General features: G+C 36.6%; 1 protein-coding gene across 5 annotated transcripts in view; it reads right to left on the minus strand.

The window, feature by feature from the left end:
• FAM13A (family with sequence similarity 13 member A) overlaps positions 1–22,304 on the minus strand; it is a 284,523-nt gene that overhangs the window by 117,608 nt on the left and 144,611 nt on the right. For all 5 annotated transcript variants that reach the window (XM_019741111.3, XM_074323597.2, XM_019741109.3 and 2 more), the window contains one exon: positions 2,414–2,577. In XM_019741111.3, the coding sequence (XP_019596670.3) occupies positions 2,414–2,577 (164 nt within the window). The remainder of the gene's footprint in view (positions 1–2,413; positions 2,578–22,304) is intronic.

The following is a 22,304-nucleotide window of genomic DNA, read 5'->3' on the forward strand; positions in this document are numbered from 1 at the left end:
GATTTAACTGGTAATATGCTGACCAGAGGAACAAAGAGTGGCTACAGTAATGTTCGCTGAGCCTTCTCTCTATAATCTCACTTGACTTGTAGCTCAGAAATACAAATTCATTATCTCCACAGGAAACTTGTTGCTTGTGACCTTTAGAAGCAGGAAACTTTGTTTTCTTTCCTTTTCTGACTGGCTGATTAAAAAGAATGATATAAACAACAAACATCTGAGTTTTTCTTTTCATTATTTCACTGAAGGCATTCTTGGCATAGTTCTTTACAAATTAATTTGGGAAGATAACATCGGCACTAGCTCTTACCAGCCAGCCACGTAACCCTGGTCTTTAAAGTAGAGAAGGAAAATTTTAAAAAGGCCCCATGTTTTGTATCTTTTGCCCTTATTCTTTCCTGAACTGTTCCTCACTGACCAAGGTTAGTTCCTCTACTAATCACCCCTTTCCCCCTCGGCGGGGAAGACTGCACTGCCAAGCCTGGAGCCCGGTGGGTCACAGAGGCGACAACAGGAAGACGCCCTCACAGCTGACCACAAGTTGCCTACCTGCCTTACGTCTCTGGGGGTCGCTACTTGGTCTCTGAATTCCCTCCTAGAGGTCCTTGTTCTTATTATCTCTTGGCTTATACCATCAGCTCTTTCTCTCCATGAACCCTACCTGTTCTACTTACAAACCTGCATAGATTTCATTCATTAAAAGATTATAACACCCCAAATGGAGCAAAACAAACGAATGAAGAACCTAACCCTTTCTGGACCAAGTCCACTCCTCGAAGCAGTATCCTGTCTCTCCCTTCCCTTCAAGGCACAAAGACTTGCCCACATCCCCTCATCCTCCGTGATGATGAGGCCTTCACAGAGGCGCTCAGTGTGCCCTGGATCGCCCCACAGCCTCTTGCTGCTCTCCCAGCACCTCGCCCTGTTCTCTTTAATCTCTCCTTCTGCATAGCGGCTGCAGTCTCTTTTATAAAACACAAGTCTGTTTATGTCATGTTCCTGCAGTCACTCCCCATCGTTTTCCAAACTCCTTCATATGGGGTATATAAGCTGACTTACCTAGTCTCTTAAACCACCTTTAGCCTGTCCAGGTGTTCTGAGTCCACTGCTGAACTTGCTGCTCTCCTCTAAGTTGTCCTCACTGTCCTGCATGTCCTTGCACAAGTCGTTTTTTCTTCCAGGAGCACCCTTATCTCGACGTCCCTGCCCAATAAGCTTCTATTTATCCTCCTCACCTTACTTCAAACGTCACCCTCCTTCCGAAACCTTCTCTGACCCTCATCTCCCCACGTGGTCGATGCCCCTCCTCTGTCCTTGCCCAGCATTTGAACGACACTCACGGCTCTATTTTTTTCTTAGTGTCTGGCTATTGCCTTCCTCACTAGAATGTAAGGGCCATACACACAGGGGCCTGTTGGCTTTGTTCACTATGTACCCCCCATCCTACAGCACTTCCTGGAACCAGAGGTTAAGTCTGAACACTTGTGCAGTGAAGGAAAGACTGAGTATAAAAATACTTCGCACTGGCATTCAAGGTCCTCGATGACCTGGCCTCACTCCACCTTCCTAGCCTTTTTTCCAACTAATTCCTCATGACACTTGTCTGCTATTTCCCAAATACTCACTGTGCCTCCTAACGGGGCCTGTCTACAAGAGCCTTGTCATCTTTTTCTTTCAATTTAAATTACCTTCATCTTTTAAATCCAGCTAAAACCCCATCTCTTCCATAAAGCAATCCAAAGTGGTAAGCTCTTTACTATATTTATACATTTAATGTCTTAAATACCTTTCAATTTGCTAGAGCTCTCTGTCTTATACTTGTAATGGCATTTTTTTAAAAATTTCAGAAATAGGTTTTAAGTTATAACAAAAAAATAAAAAAAAATTCTTAAAAGGAAAAATTCTTATGCTCTGGGTAAATAAGACTCAGACTTCATTTTATCTATTTTTTTTTTAACAAAATTACATACCTTTTTCTTCAAGTATACCAAAGAAGTTTGCTTTCAGGTATAATGTGCAACATAACGGGTAAAAGGCAACATTCAAAATTTGTTAGTGAGAGTGGATTCTAGTAACAACTCTGAAGTCCACTTTAATTGCAGATACTATTGAACATACTAAGAAACGGTATCCAAAAAGTAACTCTTCCAACTTTTGCCTGTGAGCATAGCATGGTGCAATTGATTAAACAATTTGTCCTAACCCAGAAAACGAAACAAATCAGGAACGCTTCTGTGATAAGAACTATTAGTCAGAAAATGCTCAAAACTTAGAGTGAATTTTAAATAGTATTACTGACCTGAATCCTATCGACCCCAGTGGTAGATACATACAAACATACCTACATATGTGGGACTATACATGAGAGCAGCTAAAGCAATATGTAACATGCAAACAAAGGAAACATGCCAACCTGGATACCAACTTGGCCCCACTGACGTCTTCTGCTGATTTCATGTCATCCCAACAGGGTTTTCTACGACTTAGCTGCACGCTGACCTGAGGAATGCCATCAGATAGCTCTGGTTGAAGTACCCTACGCGCCTGAATAGAGCCCTCACTCCTGGACTTTGGGATCTAGAAATAAAATTCAAAAGAGAGAAACAACTTTTAGAAGATCAAATTCCAATTTCTTAATAATCTAATGTATTACACCAAAAACATCAACTTAGGTATGGAATAAAAAATGCATATAAAAATTCTTGCACAGTGAAGGGGAGACACTGACATTTTCAAGGGGAACTTTCAAACCATATATGGCCCATACCCCTCTCCTGGATTCTCAAACAAATCTTCCTCAAGCCTAATGCTCCTTATAATAATCATTCTGTGTAATGAGAGATTATGAGAGTATATCAGACTACAACCTGGAGTGAGAGAAAGACAAAATAGAGGCAGAAAAATACAAGGCTGAGAACCACTGAAATAAAGAATGGCGATGCCAGAAAGGTGTAGAAATATTTAGTACCAACAAGCAAAATACATAACAATTTGCTAATAGTTTCTATTGTAATCCTCTTTGCAGAGCAAGATATGGTCTAATAAATTTTTAATTAAGGAAATAGGAAAAACACAACACTTTTAGTTATCTTATATCTTTGAAAGCATGGACAACACATGCGCCAAATAAATACCAGGTATACTGACGTGTCATATCTGAAGTTATGCACTCCTTCCAACTCCAGAAATAACCCCTCATGCTCTCTTATTTTAGACCATAAAGAATGTGAATACATCCAATATTCTTTTCCTAAGAATGTGTAAAAATCATATTAGAATTGCAGGAAAAATTCAAATCCTTGGATCAACTGTATTTGTTACACTGGAAGCATTTTCACATCTCTAAGATTTCTCTCATGTTTGTCCTCCTAGCTGGAATGTCACCTGTTGATCACTGGCCATTCACCAACTGCCTAAGACCAAATCAAATCCTAACTTCTTCTGAGGTTGAGATGAGAACCCACTGCCCATAGAGCTTCTCTAACTAACTTCAGGTCTTGACCTTTCCCAATTCTGAATTCCTGTACCACACCACCACACAATCTACACTTGATTACATGTCCTCTGGTACTGTGTTTCCCCGAAAATAAGACCTAGCCAGACAATCAGCTCTAATGTGTCTTTTGGAGCAAAAATTAATATAAGACCCAGTAATTTATATTATATTATATTATATTATATTATATTATATTATATTATATTATATTATATTATATTATATATTATATTATATTATATTATATTATATTATAATTTCTATACTACACAATACAAAATTATATTATATTATAATTATATTATATTATAGACCTGGTCTTATATTATTGTAAAATAAGACTGGGTCTTACATTAATTTTTGCTTCAAAAGACACATTAGAGCTCATTGTCCAGCTAGGTCTTATTTCCGGGGAAACACAGTTTATTAATCTTAGTTCATAATTCTGTTGTCTCATGTTTCTAGGTTATATGGCCTCAACCAGATCTCTCCTCTTCCTATTTTGTCCCTTCCACTCCTTCCCTCTCTTCCTCTTCTTTATGTTGTTATTTTTAACATTTTTAGCAATGTTTTGAACCTATTAATCAATACTAATTGTCAGACAACACACGTTTCAGTTACAAGATATTCCTAAGACACTGCCTGACAAAGAGGCTAGGATACGCACAATTTTAAAAGGTTATATGTGGATAATTATGTATGTAAAATATAATAAATTCATATCTCTAGGATTACATAAGTATATGAAAATAATTCAGCAAAGAGTTACATTTAGCACAAAGCAAAATACGCCCTCAATAAAAGCTAGTGTGCATTAATATTGCTGTTATATAAAATCTGCCCAAATCTGATGGCTACCAATTAATACTATGTTTTGCTGTGTATAATGCGCATCCACATTTTTGGCACAAACTTTCAGGAAAAAGAATTTTTCATTTCAATTTTTTAATTCGATTTTTTATTTGTTTACATTTAGGTACTTGCTTTTGTATTATAAAGGAATTTTAGCATTTATTTTTTTAACAATAAGTACAAGACATTTTATGTAAAAATAATTCCAAAACACAAGAACAGATACAAGGTACAAGAAATTTTATGTCCAAATTTATGATATTTACCCATCATAGAAGGCCAAGAACTCTTCGAAGTTACAAGTTCATAGTAAGTTCAATAAAACTGATTATTGTATTCCAGGGTATTATTTTGCATATGGATAGCATTATTGATTTCTAGAGTTACACTTTTAACTCATAAGCATAAATAAAAGAATTAAAAACATTTATATAGATACGGAATTAGTACTACCCATGTATAATGCGCACCCTTATTTTTCCCTCACAAATGTGGGCAAAAAAGTGCGCATTATACACGGCAAAATACAGTAGTTCTGTTGTATTTTTCTATAGGGCAAATTATAAACTTATAAAAACCAAGGAAAGGAAAAAAAATTTAATTATGAACTAAGATATTCACAGAGATTTTTGCCAAGATTACTTCTAAAAGAAATATTCAGATAAACAATGAGAATGTGAAAAGTACAAATATATGCTATTATATATTTCATAAAAGGGCTCCTTTTGCATGTGATTCTTTTTCATGGGAGTAGATATGAAAATTAATTAAAATACTGAAAAAGCAGTAAGATTTCAAACTAGTTTGCTAAAGAATCTGACATCTAACTTAATTCTCTCTCAATATTAAAACAAATGCAAGAGCAGTTGTTTGGCAACATTTCATCAGGACATGACATTTTTAAGTTCAGTGAAAAGTTTTGGGTTCTAAATTCGATTCATCACTTATGTAAAGGAGAACTATTCTGAGGTAAAAAAAGTAATATGCAGCTTATTCTGTTTTGTCAGTTTACATGAAAATAGATTACACAATGCAAATCACTTAGAACTCAAACACCAGTAACTACATCAATCTAAGTGTATTTCTGTGATAAAATTAATTTCCATAGAAATAACATACATGTGATTGTCATTAACCATAAACTTTACAATATAAACTCATTATTAATATATACCAAATTAGTATATAGAATTGAGCTTGTGCACAAAACATGAAAATGCCACATAAAATTTAAGTAGTATTTATGACGTTTGTTGGAACAAAAGTAGCTCAGTAACTCTGCGACTACTAGAAGTGTGGAATATATACACATATTTTTTAAGGAATGCATTTTTAGGTGATTAATGAAATATTCTTGAAGATGTACCTTGATGACTATACATTTTCACTACAGAAATAATGACTATAGGAAAAATGGAGTAATCAAATTTTAAAACCTGTTGTTTCACAGATGTGTTACCTTACACTGCATATGATTATCTTATTAATACTAATTATTAATAACACATAGTACAAATGTGTTAACTTTGAGAGAAAGGAAGAGATCACTTTCTTGACTTTAGCTGGAATTGAGCATTTGAGGAACACATGATTTGAGCCTTGGCCTTATAAAATTGGTAGACTGTATAATTTCCTTTTTATGCTTCTGGGTGTCCATTTTACAGTGTATATAGTTTAGGGGAGGACTTTGAGGTAGCACTCAAGGCCCATTTCATCACAGAACTCTCTGAAGAGGAGTATGACCCCAGTCAGTCAAGTTCAAGGTTACAGGGAACATGTTATTACAGTGCGGCTTTAAAGCAGTGGTTCTGATCTGGAGACAACTTTGGAGACATGTGTGGTTGTCATGACGGGGGTGAGGATGATTGCTACTGGAATCTAGTGGGTAGAAGCCAGGGATGTGACTAAACATCCCACAATGCACAGGACAGCCTGCCATGAAAAAGAATTATTTGGCCCAAAATGTCAGTAGAGCTGAAGTTGAAAAACCCTGTTTTAGAGAGAATGGTAAGGAGAAACCCTGTATGGAGGCAACTCCTCTCTTTATATACTTTTATTCTAGTTCTATCCTTCCTTTTTTCCACTGGCATGTTAAGACGTAATGGACCCAGATCAGCTATGAGTTTAGCAGTAATGGGCCAAGGAGGGCATGTAGGCCTGCCTTGTCTAGGCAAGACTCACTAGTGACCTCATGAGGTTCAGTCAAGCTCTGTGGGGCAGGGACTCCTAGTAGGGCCAGAAAGCCTTACTGTAATAACTGGAGCGGATGTGTCTAGAAAGACCCACCTGCAGCCTTCTCATAATGTGTGGCTGCAGTAGGAAATTGGCCATGGGTTTGGGATGCTGACTGGGGTAGCCAGATTTCTCTTTCTGTTGGAGCTATATGCTAGTTCAAACCACACTCTGCTTCTTTATTTTAGTGCTTTCTTCATGATAACTTTTGTACTTGAGGGTAAAAACTATAAAAGGCCCTACACTATGTATGAAAAACATTTTGCTAAGAAGAATTCTGACACTGGCTATTTGAGATAAGGATCTAGGCACATGCTATGTGATTTATGTGCACCACTGAAATACTAAGAATTCCAGGAATCTTATAAAGCGCACATTCCGTGCATGTGTTTACAGGTATGAAATAGTTTAATTGAAAGTAATTTGAGTGACTTCAGTACTTGAGATGTTGTGGGAATAGAAACAAAAGAATAACTTTTGAGAATGTAAAATTAGGAAACATTCTTCATGTTGTTGTTACTTTTATAAATAATCATTCAGTGAGCATTTACTTTGTGCTGGGCAAGAGATTTACATAAATTAATTCTCACCACATTTAATTCTCACAGAGGCAGGGGCTATTATTAGTATCATTTCATAGATGAGGAAACTGAGGCATAAAGAGTTTGAGTGATTTGTCCCAGTGAGTAAGTGGCAGAGTTACAGTTACATCCCAGATAATCAGGCCTTATTACCTGTGCTTACCAAATATTTATATTTGGTTACATGTTAAACATTAGAATTGCAAGAAGAAAAGGTATTTTTGGATGAAAGTCACATTACATCCCAATAATGCAACCCACGTATTTCTCTTTTTTTTTTTTGGCATTAATAGTTAAAACTTTTCTTAAGTTGATCTCTCGGGCACTCTCTGAACCATTCTAGCAATATAATTGTAGGGAAAAAATCAGATATGAGGACAAAACTATACGGAATATGTGTTCATCATATTTTTATTTGCAATAGGCAAAAAAATGCAAGCATTCTAAACAGCCAAATTACTATAATAGGTAATTTCGGCATATCAATATGATGAAAGATTATTCAGCCATTAAAATGTCTACGGAGCTTTTAATGAGACTATGAAATCATTTTGCTCTGATATATAATACTGTGTGAGCTCAGTTAGCAAATAGAAATGCATAGAGATAGTCATGTTCCTTCAACAAAACCCAGATCTTCACCACACTTAAAACATACATGAATAAATTTCATAGGCCAAAAACCAAATTCTGTTTTAGTCAACACTACAAATATCTTAAGATGGTCTCATCTTTAAAAATTGAACAAGGAATCCAGCACCTGAAAAACATGTCTGTGATACCAGGCTCTGATTTCCTCTGACACCTGGATGTGACTAAAAAAAGACAAAAAATAATGTGCCTTGACTTAATATAAATCTGTCATAGCCATATAAACCTGTCACTGTGAAGGCACAACAGTAAGCCATAGGTACAGGCACCCTGTCCCATGGGCCAGTGTACGAGGAGCTGTCTGCCCTGCATGACTGGAACAAAGGACTGACAGGTGAATCAGAGCAGGAGGGACTGAGTTTGCTGGACGGGGACCCATGTCTCCGAAATCCGCGGCTCCCTTTCCCATGTGTAGTGAAAGTGGGTTTCCTGCTTATTATGTTTCTTCCCAGAAAAGTCACGTGTTTGTGAATCAGCTGTAGGAAAATTTATAAGAATAATTTAGTGTGCCATTATGAGATAGTATTAATAACAAATAATGTTTTAAAGCTTAAGCATAACAACGAATGTTTTGATCTTAGGAGTCACCCCAAGCACTGGTCAGTTGCTCTATTTGCATTTTGAAATTACGAAAACAGCAAAACTTATATTTGAGGCTGAAATAATGAAGAAAGATTGTGATAGAAGAAAGCAGAGCAGTTAATTTTTAACATTTAAACTTTCTAAATAAAGTTCGTTAGGCCTCCTCATATCCATGACCTTTTCTCTCCTCCACTTGTCACATGTATGGAAGACGGCAAAGCCTCTTGCTTTCTTTGTGCTCATTAAACTCATAATCTTCATAAGAAAAAATGGTGAAATAACAACTACCAAAAAAGAGATGTTTAGTTCTGATTTCTTTTAAAAGAAGATAGGCACGTGTAGTTTTAAAAACTTAAAAAAAAAACAAAAAAAAACCTCTAAATCAGAAAAAAACCTTTTGTTTTTGTTCAAAAATGTTTAATGTTTCTTTTAAAAAATGAGGCTTGTTTATTAAATGGCAGCAATTCTCCTGATAAACAATTTAATCAGCCTATTATGTGCCAGCTACAGTGCTAATTAATGTGCCAGGTTTTGGTTTTGTTTTCTGAGAAAGTTATTAATATGCTTTAGGGAATTTGGGGAATTAGTTTCTTGCACATACTTCTCTCCATCTTGTTTTTTTTGTAAAAATGGGTCAATGTTAAAGTAATAACTTACTAAAATCTCATCTTGATCTAAGTTTTAGAGTGAATCTACGTTAGCAAAAATCAGTTTAACTTAGAAAAATTACTCATGTGAAAATACAGGAATTTCATAATTTTTAAGAAGTTCCTCTTGAAATACAAGTGATCAGATCAATGACAGGTTCACAGTGTGGCCCACACAAGTAACAAGCTCTTAGCACTTGGTTTTTCTCAACTCTACTCTTCTCACTGCCTTTCTCCTCTACAAAAAGTGAGCGCCAACACAGCAGAAAGTTTTGTCTGTCTTGCGAATTGCTGTAGCCCTGCACCTAGCAAATAACAGGACCATTCAATATTAATATAATGAATGAATGAAGAAATGAATGACCAAGGAAACTAAATGATACCATCTACCTTCCTCCCAGAAACTCTGAAATGTTAATGGACTATCAATCGATACCATAAAAAACACTAATTCCATTATGTAAACATTATTCTTATTTTAGAACTTTCATTCATATTCGGTTTCAAAATTTGTAAATCAGTTTAAAAACTATCTGTGGTACAGAAACGGGAAGAATCTGAATTTGTTAGAGCACAGGAATTATTGACTTAAGACCAGAGGGCAGGAAATGACTATACTGGGAATATGTGGCTCCGTGTAGAGCCATCTGTCCTGGGACTCGGGTTCAAGGAAGGCTCACCTTTTAGAAGCTTCTCATAGATTAATCGATACACGGCAGTAAGGTGGAGCCTTTTACTAACATCCACACAATTCCATCTGTTATTTTACAGTCATGCATTCTAGTCCCTGACTTCAGGTCTTTTATTAGGAAAAAATTCAGGCAAAAAGTAACAGCGCAAACTGAGCAGTTTAGGAATTTAGATACAAGACTTTCACAAATTTTCAATTAGTAATAGAAACATTTCCTTGAAAAGTTTGGTCCTTTATCTGTAATGACTATAGTGAATGATCAGTCAGTGGGATGTTTGGCATCCAATCCCAAATGCAATTCTTTGGTCTCAATTCTTGCTAATTTAAAGGACTGGGTTGTAAACAGGGTGACGGGGGCCTTAAAACAAGACGCTCTCTGAAAGTCTGTTCCGAAGGGATGCTACTGACAGTAGATGGAATGCCATGACAATGGGTGCTCAATCAGGGGTGCACATCAGGCCATCCTTTGAAGATTTAAAAAAGTACACTTGCCTAATTTCATCACTCCACTCTACTTGTCAGTCTCAGGGAATATATCTGAGATGACTCCTGGGCAGGTGAATTTTTTAAAGAATAATGTGTGCTGCTGATTCAACGTTTTAAAATTTGTTAAGAAGTAAATAATTTATCTGAGTTTTTTTAAAATAAGTGTTAAGGTAAATAATCAACTTAACATTAAATAACTGAATTGCTTAATTATACAAGTCATACAAGTTTCATGTTTATACAAAAAAAATTAGGTGGAAAATTAAGAAATCAGATGGTAATTTTATAACCACTCAGTTTTATAGTTGAAGAGAGATCTGTTACAATCCTTTCAGAAATGAACTCCAGGGGCCCAGAGAACTGAAATGATTTGCTCAAGATTGTACAGATTTCCTCCAGGTTGCTCAAGGTTGTACAGGTGGGAAAATTGGCTGTTAAAACTCCATTTTCCGGATCAAAGTGGAGGTGAAAAGTGAAGTAATGAGCTGTAAAATCCAAGACACACTAAGTGATGAGCAGTAGAGCAGGGAGGCAGCACGCCTCCTGTGGAAAGCAGATGAAGGATTCTAGGTCTCGGGCAACCTCAGAGTCTCATTACCAGCCCTGGCCTGACATCCAGTCTTGTTTACTTGAGGGGAATGTATTTCTATCTTGGTTAAGTCAATGTTGTTGGAGATTTATTTATATGCAGGAAAACCTAACCCAAACTCATGCAAGATTTTGCTCCAATACTACTTTATCATTGAAGCCTTCTCGGACACTATATAATAAATGGCAAAATGCCCCCTTATGCACCATTCCACATTTGCTTGGCCATTCCCCATTTGCTTATTTATCTACATGGCACTTAGTACCATCTGACACACTGTATATTTACTTATGTTTATTTATTTGTTGTCTTTTCACCTAATGCAGATATAAGTTCCATGAGGGCAGGAAATTTGGTTTGTGCTACAAACATGGTGAGATGGAGGGAGGCCCAAGGAAGGCCACCTCCTTAAAAGGAAATCTAACACGTATTGGGCAACATGTAGTCACAGGATGCCACACAGCTTCCAGGGAAGTTCGGGCAAGTGGTCTGATAGCTGTGTATCGTGGACCCAGCCAGAAAAGTGAGGGAGACTAGATACTGGGAAGCCACCGCAGTCTTGACCACAGACCTAAAAGAAATAAAAGAGTGCCCCAGAAGGATGTCTGGGGAGGAGCATTCCAGACAGAGAGAAGAGAGGTGAGAAGGTCCTGAGAAGGACACATGACTCACATGTCTGAAGGCAGCAGGAGGCTGCTGCGGCTGGAACCAAATGAGTGAGCAGAACAGTGGCAGGAGATGAGCTCAGTGAAGTAGCAGAGGGCCTGGATCACATAGATCTCAGGCATTTTAGACTTTGGCTTCTACCCTGAGGGAGACAGAAAACTGTCGGAATATGTTGAGCAGAGAAGTAACATGTCTTTCATTTAAAAAAGATCTTTACTACTGCATTGAGAAAAGACTATGAAAGGGCCAGGATGAGGCTCATGGCTTCATTGTGGGAGACGGGAGAGGAGATCAGATACTGGACATATTCTGAAGGTAGAGTCAACAGGATTTGCTATGCATTGGACAGAACACGTGGGGCAGGTAGGAGTCAAGAACGACTCTAAAGTTTTTGGCCTGAGCACTGAAAGGATGGAACTGCCACCTGGGAGTTGGAAAAGACAGCAAGAGATACAGATTTTGGTGGGTAAATCAGGAGTTTATGGCTTTGGATATGCTAAGCTTGAGATGCACATAAGAGAAGAGTGGAGATGTCATATAGTCCATTGGATACTGGAGTTGGAGTTGAGAGGCTTGAAATAAAAACATAAATTTGGGAGTCATCTATAAGTAGATGGTATTTAAAAACCAAGTAATTAGAAGAGATCACCTAGGGAGTGAATCTAGATGGAGAAAGGAAGAGGACTAAACTGCTCCGCAGAGCACTCTGAAGTTAGAGGGAAGACTCAGAGAGATTGAGGAGTAGACAGTGACGTAGAGAGAAAACCAAGAAAGTGTCCTGAAAAGAGAGGGAAAAGGGTTTCAACCAGCAAGGAGTAAATAGAGTTACCGTATAAAACAGCAAGTCCAAAACATATGTCCACATAAAGCAATTTGAACGTCCACATGAAGGTTCACAGCAGTATTCTGCATTATAGCCGAAAAGTGGAAACAACCCAAATATCCATCAACTGACGCATGGATAAGCAAAATGTATATATCCACACAATGGAATATTATTCAGCTAAAAGGAATGAAGTATTGATACATGCTATAAAATAGATGAATCTTGGAAGTATTATGCTAAGTGAAAAAAGGCAGACACAAAAGGAAGCATATAAGAAATGTCCAGAACATACAAACCTACAGAGACAGAAAGTAAATCTAGTGGTTGCCAGGGACTGAGCAATGGAAGTAACAACAATGGGTATGGAGTTTATTTGGGGGAGATGAAATGTTCTAGAATTAGTGATAATGGCCGTACACCTTTGTAAATACTAAAAGTCACTGAATTGTAACTTTCAGAGTGAATTTTATGGTATCTGCATTATCTCAATAAAGCTGCTATAAAACAAAAGAGTGATCAAACGTGTCAAATGCTGCTAACAGGGTGAATAAGAAAAACTGAATTTCTTAATACTCAATTTGGCAACGTGATGACACTTGACAAAAACAGTTTCATTTTGTAGTGGGATTGATTAGAGTGAATGCCAGAGAACAGAGAAGAGGAAGTTAAAACAGCAAGTTTATCTAATTGTTTTGAGGAGTTTTGTTTTAAGGAATAGCAGGGGAAATGAGTGATTGCGAAAGGGGCTCGCTGTGTAGTCATGAGAGAGGTTTTTTTTGTTTTTGTTTTGTTTTTTAATAAGATGGGAAATATAGTATATTTCTATGTAATGGAAAGGATTCAGTAGACATGAAAAAGTGACGCCCCAGGAGAGGGAGCAGAGTTCCTGAGTGGGTCAGAGGACATGGGATCCAGTAGACAGTGAAGCTGCCGATCTAGGACAGGAACAAGCCCAGTACTTCTCCTGGGATTGGAAAGAAGGAGAGAACATGGCCTGGGGGCAGGCAGTGGACGTACGGGAGGGAGGGGACAGGTGGACGTTTTTCTCTTGAATGTTCTCAGTGGCACAGAAAGTAAGATCATCATCTGAGAGTGAAGGGTGAAAAGGGGGATAGTGGAAGTTAGGGACCAAGGAGAAGGTCTGAAACAGGTGTTTAAAACAGAGGAAGAGTGAAAGGATTGGGGAGAGCGGCAGGACTGCGAGCAACACGAGGCTGCGTTGCGGTATGTAGTCATGTATTTACAGTGAGACATCCCTTACAGCTGTAACGGCAGTGTGCAATGTCAGAGAGGCAGTAGATTGGGGGAGGGGGGCTATCACTGTGTGAGGGGTATAAATGATAAATGGCTAACTATTACATTGTTTTGTATACCTGAAACTAATAGGAAAAATAAAAAAAATTAAAAGACATAAATAAGTAAAAAGGGAAGTAGTTAAAGCTCTCAGAAACATGACCTGTTACAATTATAAATTATATCTAACATGCTATACGAAGTTCAATACTATTTTAAACATTACATGTAAACTAATAAACAGTATCATTTTGCCATTGAAATTTAAAAAAAATAAATAAATAAAATAAAAAAATAAAGTGTCTGAAGTTAGTAGAGGAGTCCAAATAATAAAGGTCAGGGTGGAAATGAAGCAGAGACTAAAAAGAATGGATCAATGAAACTAAGAGTTAGGGTGATTTTAACTTCTGGATTTATTCTATTTAAAAAAATTTCAAATCTACAGAAAAGTCGCAAGAATAGGACAATGAACAATCACACACATTTCACTTACAGTCACCAATTGTTGACATTTCATTAGATATACTTTCTAAGAGCTAGTTTTTAAAAAAAATATACAGAAAATAGACAAACTTTTAGCTCGACTCACAAAGAAAAAAGAGAGGACTTAAATAAAATTAGAAATGAAAGAGATGTTACAACTGATACCACAGAAATACAAAGAATCATAAGAGACTATGAGTAATTAATATATACTAACACATTGGACAACCAAGAAGAAATAGATAAATTCACAGAAACATACAACCTACCAAGACTGAATCATGAAGAAACAGTATATCTGAACAGACCAATTACTAGTAAGGAGATTAAATTAGTAATCAAAATCCTCCCAAGGAAAAAAAAAAAGTCCCGACCTAGGTGGCTTCACTGGTGACTTCTACCAAACATTTAAAGAAATAATACCAATTCTTCTCAAACTCTTCCAAAAAATAGAAGATGTGAGAACAATTCCAAACTCATTTTTGGAGGCCAGAAAATCCTGATATCAAAACCAGACAAGGACACTACAAGAAAAAGAAAATTATAGGGCAACATCCCTGAAAAACATACATGCAAAAATTCTCAACAAAATATTACCAAGCTGAATTCAACCATACATTAAAATACATTCCCTTTTCTGAGCACTAATCAAAACATGAAAACGTCTTTTGATAATGTCATTCATGAGTTCTTAAAAATATTATTTTATTTTTCTAAGAGGTGAGGTGATTATGCACCCTAGATTTCTCTAAAAATGAGAGTTAACTCCCCAGGTAAAGATAAATATGTAAAGGATTCTATGCTGTATGATTCTTGTACTGTTCAGCAGTAGTTGGGGCTGCTTCCTCTGGAAAACTAGAAATCATTCTTCTATGACTGTGAAGAGTTACTACCACTATTTCTGGTCATCCATTTGCATTTACTGTTTGCATTTCTGTGATCAATCCATAAGCGAATGTACATTTCTTTGGGGGGAGCACCTCTCACATCAATAGCCGTGGAGGAATATTATATTTACAGCTCTGTCTGAAGGTGCTATTTTGGCGAGCAGGACCGCATATTTGATCTGCATGTATTTGTCTATGTGTGTTGTGAGCAGGACGGCCAAAACATGATTAAAGGGATAAAACAAATGCTATTTATAATCCAAGCTTTATTTAATGGAGTCCATACTATAAACAAAGAAAACTGATGAAATGTTTTGCCCTCCTTTTGCCAAACTCTGAAACTAATGAACCCTTGCCCACAAAGCCACCTGGAATTATAAGGCTCAGAATCAGTGAGGCCTCTTCCATTTTGGAGGAGGTCTGCCCCATTAGGGTGCTGCTTTATGTAACAAAGCTAGGAGGAGTTACCAGTTATTTGGCTTTAGTAAAATACACATTCTCAATGGATTAAAAACCATTTCCATTGTCCTAAACATAAGCGAATACTTTATTTTGCAACATATTTATAAGGAAGAAACTGGCTTTGAACTCTCTCTCTCCCTGTTGCCAGCTGCATAATTTTGGGAAAGCCCCTTAACATCTCTGTGGCTCAACAGCCTCAAGTGTGTAATTAAAAACCTACACTTCATAAGATTTGATGGAAATTAATTGAGATCATTCTTGTTTCACTAGGGCCTGGAACAGAGTAAGCACACGATAAATATTAGAAGAACTACTAATTTTGATAATAATTGATAAAAAGAACAAAGGACTTCAGGACTTGGAAAGACATGTCACTATTACCAAACTTACAATCTTATATAGCATTCTTCAAATTTGACAATGCACTTCAATAAGGATTCCTTGAACAATTAGGACATGCCCTGGCCTCTTTAATGATGCTGGCTATAGTTTTAAAGGAGCGGATGGTCTAGCTGGGAGACAGACACATAAACTACTGCCTCCAGTAAAGAGCACAACTGCAAGTATAGCTGACTGTTGGCTGCTTACTATATGGTAGACATAACATTTAAGCACTGCATATATATATTTTTTTCATTTTCAGTTAAGAACAACCTTATGAAATAGGTACTGTTATTTTCATTTTATAGATGGGAGAATAGAGATAAAGAGATACAGAAAAGTTGCCCAAGGTCACTCAGGTAGTAAGTGATGAGTTCAGGGTTGGAATTTCTGGCAATTCTACTCAGGAGCCAGCAACCTTAACTATTATGCCACCCTGCCTTTGATAGTTGTAAAAACATTCAATAACAACAGATATTGACTGAGCACTTACTACCTGTGAGGTACTAGGAATACAAGGGAGAATAAATCAGACCTGATTTCTGTACATTGGAGCTGGCAGTCTAGTGAGGAAGACAAATATTAATCATATAACTGCACGAATATATACAAATGAGCTGTGATAAATATTAGAAAAAATTGTGTTAAGTAAGAAATGTATAATGTATGCAATGCTATTGAAGCATATACACAAGACACACAGTTAATTCTGCCTGAGGGAGATAAAGGTAAAGAGGAAACGCCTCCCAGATGATGGGCATAGGAGCCAAAGTGCAAAATAAGGAACCTGAAATGATTGGGCATGGGGGTGAACAGAGGTGGTGGCAAGAGTTGAGGTTGGAGGGCCGGATGGGGGTCAGACTGTTAATGGCAATATGTACTGTGATAAAGTGTTTGGTCTTTGTTCATTACTCAGTGGAGGAACAAAGTATTTTATAATAACTATTCTGGTCGCAGTGTGGAGGAAAGACTAGGATGATATTAATGTTTTTGACTGAACCTTCACCAAACACTGTTATTGATAATATACACCCCAGATTACACTCATACTTTTTGCATCTTCTAAGTTTGATATTCATTAACTGGCACTTGTGCAATGTACAATTTTGGTTGCCTTCCCAGAGCTTATATCACTCCTTCTGTGCCAATGTCCCCAATTTCCATTGGGGCATATATTATCAATAACAGAGTTTGGCGAAGGTTCAGTCAAAACATTAATATCATCCTAGTCTTTCGTCCATGGGGTTCCCAAGAAGGTAACTCCTTTCAGGGCACTAGGGGTGAATCACATGACCTAGACGAAGCCCATTGGTGCACTCCCATCTCGTAGCCACAGTAATTTGTTCAGGAAGGTCAATATGAGAAATTTTCCCGGGGATGCTAGGACAAAGGTTCTCTCTTGTTCTAATGAACATGGTAGTTCTAGAAGAGAATTCTCTATGGGTCTGCTATGTTTCTGTATGTCTCATATGTAGAGACACTGACTGCCTTTGTTCTGCATTATCTTTTCAAGGATATTCGTATAGTAAAAAGCTTTGGAAGATGAGATAGTCTTTTCATCTGGAGTAAAGACTGGTTTCCTTACAGCCTTGAAAGACAGAGATAGTATCTTTCTCAGGAGCAAAGGGTAGTCATGCTTACTGCCCATTATGAAAGATTCAGGTTCCCTAACTTCAAGATACCTTTCTTGTAACACCGACTGCTACAGGTATCATCTGAACCTCTTCACATCACTCTGTGGGAATTGGGGTTTAGGTAACGAGAATAAGAAAATGCTGGCTACTGTTATTGTTGATTTAAACACAAGCCAAATTAACTCTGGAAAAATCACAGGGTATTTTGTTGCTGAAAGCTATATAGTATTATCAGATTAAAAGTCATTGGTTAATCTGAGTGTTTGGCAGAACTGGTATTGACAAAATCACTTTCTGTAAGAGCTCTTCAGTGAAAAGGAGTCACAAAAGTTTTTTGGGGGATGTTAGAACACTACTAGTTAAAACTTGTTCTAAAATTGAACTCTGCTATCCTGTTTTTAATTGTTTAGCAGGCCTAGTAGGATATAAGAATCCCATTTAAGAGGTTGGGGTAGATCCAAGAATTGCCAGGCTAGTCAGACATCTTTATCATTCTATGCAATATAATATGGTCACAAAGAGAGACTTCTGACTGGGGACATGATGGGTATAAATAACTTTATTTCTCTTCCTTTTTAAATCTCTCATTTAAAAAAAAACAAACAAAGAAAAGAAGAAGATGGGATAAGGAAATATGAGGTCCCTGGTAAAAGGATAAGTGAATAAAGGCCGGGTTAGAGTCATCAGGGTAAGCATTCAGTTAAAGAATTGTAATGAAACAGAGAATAAGTTCAAGTACAAATTTTATGATGTTCCAAGGTCCCAAATTGTAAATCTGAAGAAGAGAATCAAATAAAGTAGTATTTAAGATAAAGAATCATGCAAAAAAAAAAAAAAAAAGGAATATAGTAAGTCCTCATTTAACATCTTCAATGGGTTCTTGGGACTGTGGTGAAACGATATATAACAAAACCAACTCTACCATTTGATATAAGTAGCAGTTGATATAAATAAGAGTTACTGATTGATATAAGAGTTAAGTTCCTAAGACATCTCATAATATTATGATGAAATGACGCTGAACGTTATTCGAGGATCTTCTGTACACTGTGATAACAGAATGAGAGATGGAGAATAAATCATTCATTCATTCAACAAGCATTTACTGAGTGTCTATAGCAGGCAATATGACAGACTCTAGATATACAAGGATGCACACAGCCTTATTCTGAAAAGCGTTTGTATTCTACTGAAAGGTAGAGTAGTGAAAGAACGCTGTACTGACAATGGAAGTGATCATTTCCACCAGAGAGAAGGATGCCAAGAAAGGCTTCAAAGAAGAGTCATTTGCGAGATTAGTTAGTATCTGACAGGCAGATGTGGATGTTGGTGGGGGTACAAATACATTTTTTTTCATGTTTCCATAGAATCACATCTTCCCTTAGGAGTTACAAAATTAAGATAACTGTGAGAATTTCATTGTATTTGTGATATTTTAACAAGGAGTTATCTATGTTTATGAGCCAACTGGTTTCCTTTACAAAGAACACGTGCTATGGGTGTTTTTTTTTAAATAGTGTTTTCTTCTAAAAAAAGAAAAAAGAAAAAAAATGAATTGTTGCTTTCTCTGTCTTTTATAGCTGCAACTAAGTAATCAAATGGGAAGGTGATAACTACTAAAACTCTAGGCATAAAACCTGTGAGGAAATAAATAGTATACTCTCCCAAATATCTCTAGCTATTCTGTGACTACTAAACAACATCATAGGGTAGGTATTTCAACGGAGTATCCAACAACTTGTGACAAATATCAGAAAAAATTTTCAGAAAAAAAAAAATCTGTAAAGAGATATAATTGAGATGCTGGGGCCATATTAATATGTAATTCAGTCTGACACACTGCCTGCCATAGACACTCAATAAATGTTCCTTGAATGAATGAATGATTTATTGTCCCTCTCTGATAATGTTATCAAAATGTCTTCCATTTCTCATTTACTTCTGATCTTAAATATTTGATTCTCTTCTTCAGATTTACACACTGCGATCTGAGAACATGAGAATTTGTACTTGAACTTGTTCTCTGCTTCAGTTTAAAACTCTTTAATTGGATGTTTATACTGACTTCAACAAATACAAGTCAGAAATAAAAGGAAAACAGAAGAAACACTAATCAAGATTATAATAAATTTCTGAAAATATATTTTCCCTATCCACGTTGTCAATTATTGTTTTTGTCTTAGCCAGTATCTCAGTAGAAGCCTGAGAAACAAGTCACTCTAAAAGTGACTCATCAGATGGAAATGCAAAGGAGAAACCATCTCCTTTACATATGTGATGTGTTATAGAAATTATAAGAGTAGTGCTGTTTTGTTAGGCATAATTATAAGGAAAGAAAATATTGAACAACGGGAATGTGATTTGAAAGTAAAATTATAAATTATCTGCTTGCAGCTATAAATAATTTAAACCTTATAGTCATTTTAAAAGGTTTAAAATGACAATATAATTGTAAAATATGCCTATCAGATTACAAAAAAAAAAAAAAAATCAACCTTATAAATTCTGAGTTTTATATCTGGTAATGGTAACAGCAAATCATGAAAATTATTAGTAATGATAATGATTCAGGGGTTTACACTGGCCTTTGGCAATTATGCTTCTACAATAGGAGTTTGCAAACTTTTTCTGTAAAAAGCCATATAGTACAGGGGTAAAAGGTGATGGAAGGAGAACTGACTCTGGGTGGTGAGGACACAATGTGATATATAGATGACGTATTATAGAACTGAACACTTGAAACCTATGTAATTTTACTAACCACAGTCACCCCAATAAATTTAATTAAAAAAAGAAATTCAATCCAACAAAACCCCCACACATATTTACTGATGATAATGATGTTTCTGCATGGTGCTAAGTGCCCAAGTAATTATAATTACCCCCCCCAAATAAAAAAGCCACATAGTTAATATTTTAGGCTTTATGGGTTCCACAGTCTCTGTTGCTACTACTCACCTCTGTTGTTGTAGTGTGAAAGCAGCCATCGACAATATGTAAAGAAATGGGCATAGCTGTTTGCCAATAAAACTTTTTTTATAAAAACAAGTGGTGGGGTGCTTTGGGCTGGTGGTGCTCACTCGTGTTTTACATCATTCATTTGAACTTTTTCTTTGTTGTCTTTATTTATGATCACCAAAGCGTCTACTTTGTGCAGAAAATTTAATATTGAACTATTTTATTTAATTTGACCCAATTTTATACCACTGATTGTTAGAATATAATTATAAGTAGTCCAGAATATACAAAACATGTTCAATCACACTAGAAATCAGAAAAATAACATTTTACAACCCAAGCAAAGATTCCAGTTCACATCTATCATGTTGGTAAACATTTAAGGCTGATTATGTCCCATGTCCACCAGTTTGTAGAGCAATTAGAATGCCCATATATAACTGGGGGAAATACCAATTGGTAGAACTATGTTAGAGAGCAATATGGCAACACAGTCTTACTGAAAATATGTGGATACCTTAGTATCTTTCAGTAGGCCTTAAATGCTTAATTCATGTCCCAGACCAATGTATCAATTAGGTAAACGTATTATCTTTAATTCTCACAATTTCTCTGCAAAGGAGGTATTGTGACACAATATAGCACACAGGACTATGGAAATGGAAGGCACAAAGACTTTGACCTTTAGTATCAAATACATATATTATCCATACAACCTTGGGAAAGTTAACTACGCTCCCTAAGAGTCCATTTTCTCATCTATTAAAAAAAAAAAAAAGAGGAAAATGAAGGTACTACTGTTTATCAAATACTGGTAAAACTCCTTCCAGGCACATCAATAGGGTTGTAGCTCCGTTACCATTGTGGCTGGGTGTGGTAACATGATTAGTTCAGGTTAGTTCTGGCCAATGAGTTATGAGCAGAAGTGATAGAGTTACTTACAGGCCAAGGCATTTAATTGTCATTGCAATACCCTACAGAATTCTTTCTTTTTCTTTCGGCACAGTAACTGGCCACATTTGAGATGGGTTGCTCATCAGAACAGTGACCAGCATAAGCAGAGCCCTTGTGTCAGTAAAAATTGGACAGGCATGAACAAGACATGATTTTTTAAGGCACTAAGATTCTGGGATGGCTTTAATTATTGAAGTATAAGCAAGGTTATACAGAATGATAAAGGTCATTTCTATCTTATACTATTTTATTTAATCAAGTAATATGAGAAGTATGTTTCACAATGTTTAGCAATCAATAAATACTCAATAAGTGACACCTACATGATTAGTATTATGCTATTATTGCTTTTATAAATTAGAATACAAAGATCCCAAAATATTCTACAATGTGCCTAAGGACATACTACTATTAAGTGACAGAGTTGCTTCTGTAAGACATACAAAACAGAATGGCAAACCGAAAGGCAGATCTGGGATCAGAAAGTCAGTCTAGCACATGTGATCTTTTAATTTAGTTGCTGCATATACGTCTGGTCTCCTGCTCAATCTAGTTCTTTGAAGTCAGAGACAGTGGCTTTTCAACTTTGAATCCCTAGTACCTAGAGCAGGACAGATGTGATGAAATGTCCAAACTGAGCCTAAGTGTCGGGGTGTTTTATCAAAGCAGGGCAGATATGCAAGAGGAGATATTTCAGGCTGGGGAAATCCAGGGAACAGACATCTACACCCTGACTTTGGAAGCTGGGTACTCAAGACCAGTGAGTCCAGGCTAGCTCTGCTCTGGGACTCGACGGCAGTGCTAATCTAGAGGTACTTTTATAGAGGTCCTTCTATTGCTTGGGCTAGGGTTACTGCTGCTTAGGGCATCTGGAAAGAGGTTAAGTATAAAGACGGGGGTTAAATGAGCCAAATTATTAAGATTAAGAAATTAGGCAGGTGTACCCAGATATA

This window comes from Rhinolophus sinicus, chromosome 1 (assembly GCF_057876585.1).
Source record: "Rhinolophus sinicus isolate RSI-liver-muscle chromosome 1, RSI-T2T, whole genome shotgun sequence".
NCBI classification, from domain to species: domain Eukaryota; kingdom Metazoa; phylum Chordata; class Mammalia; order Chiroptera; family Rhinolophidae; genus Rhinolophus; species Rhinolophus sinicus.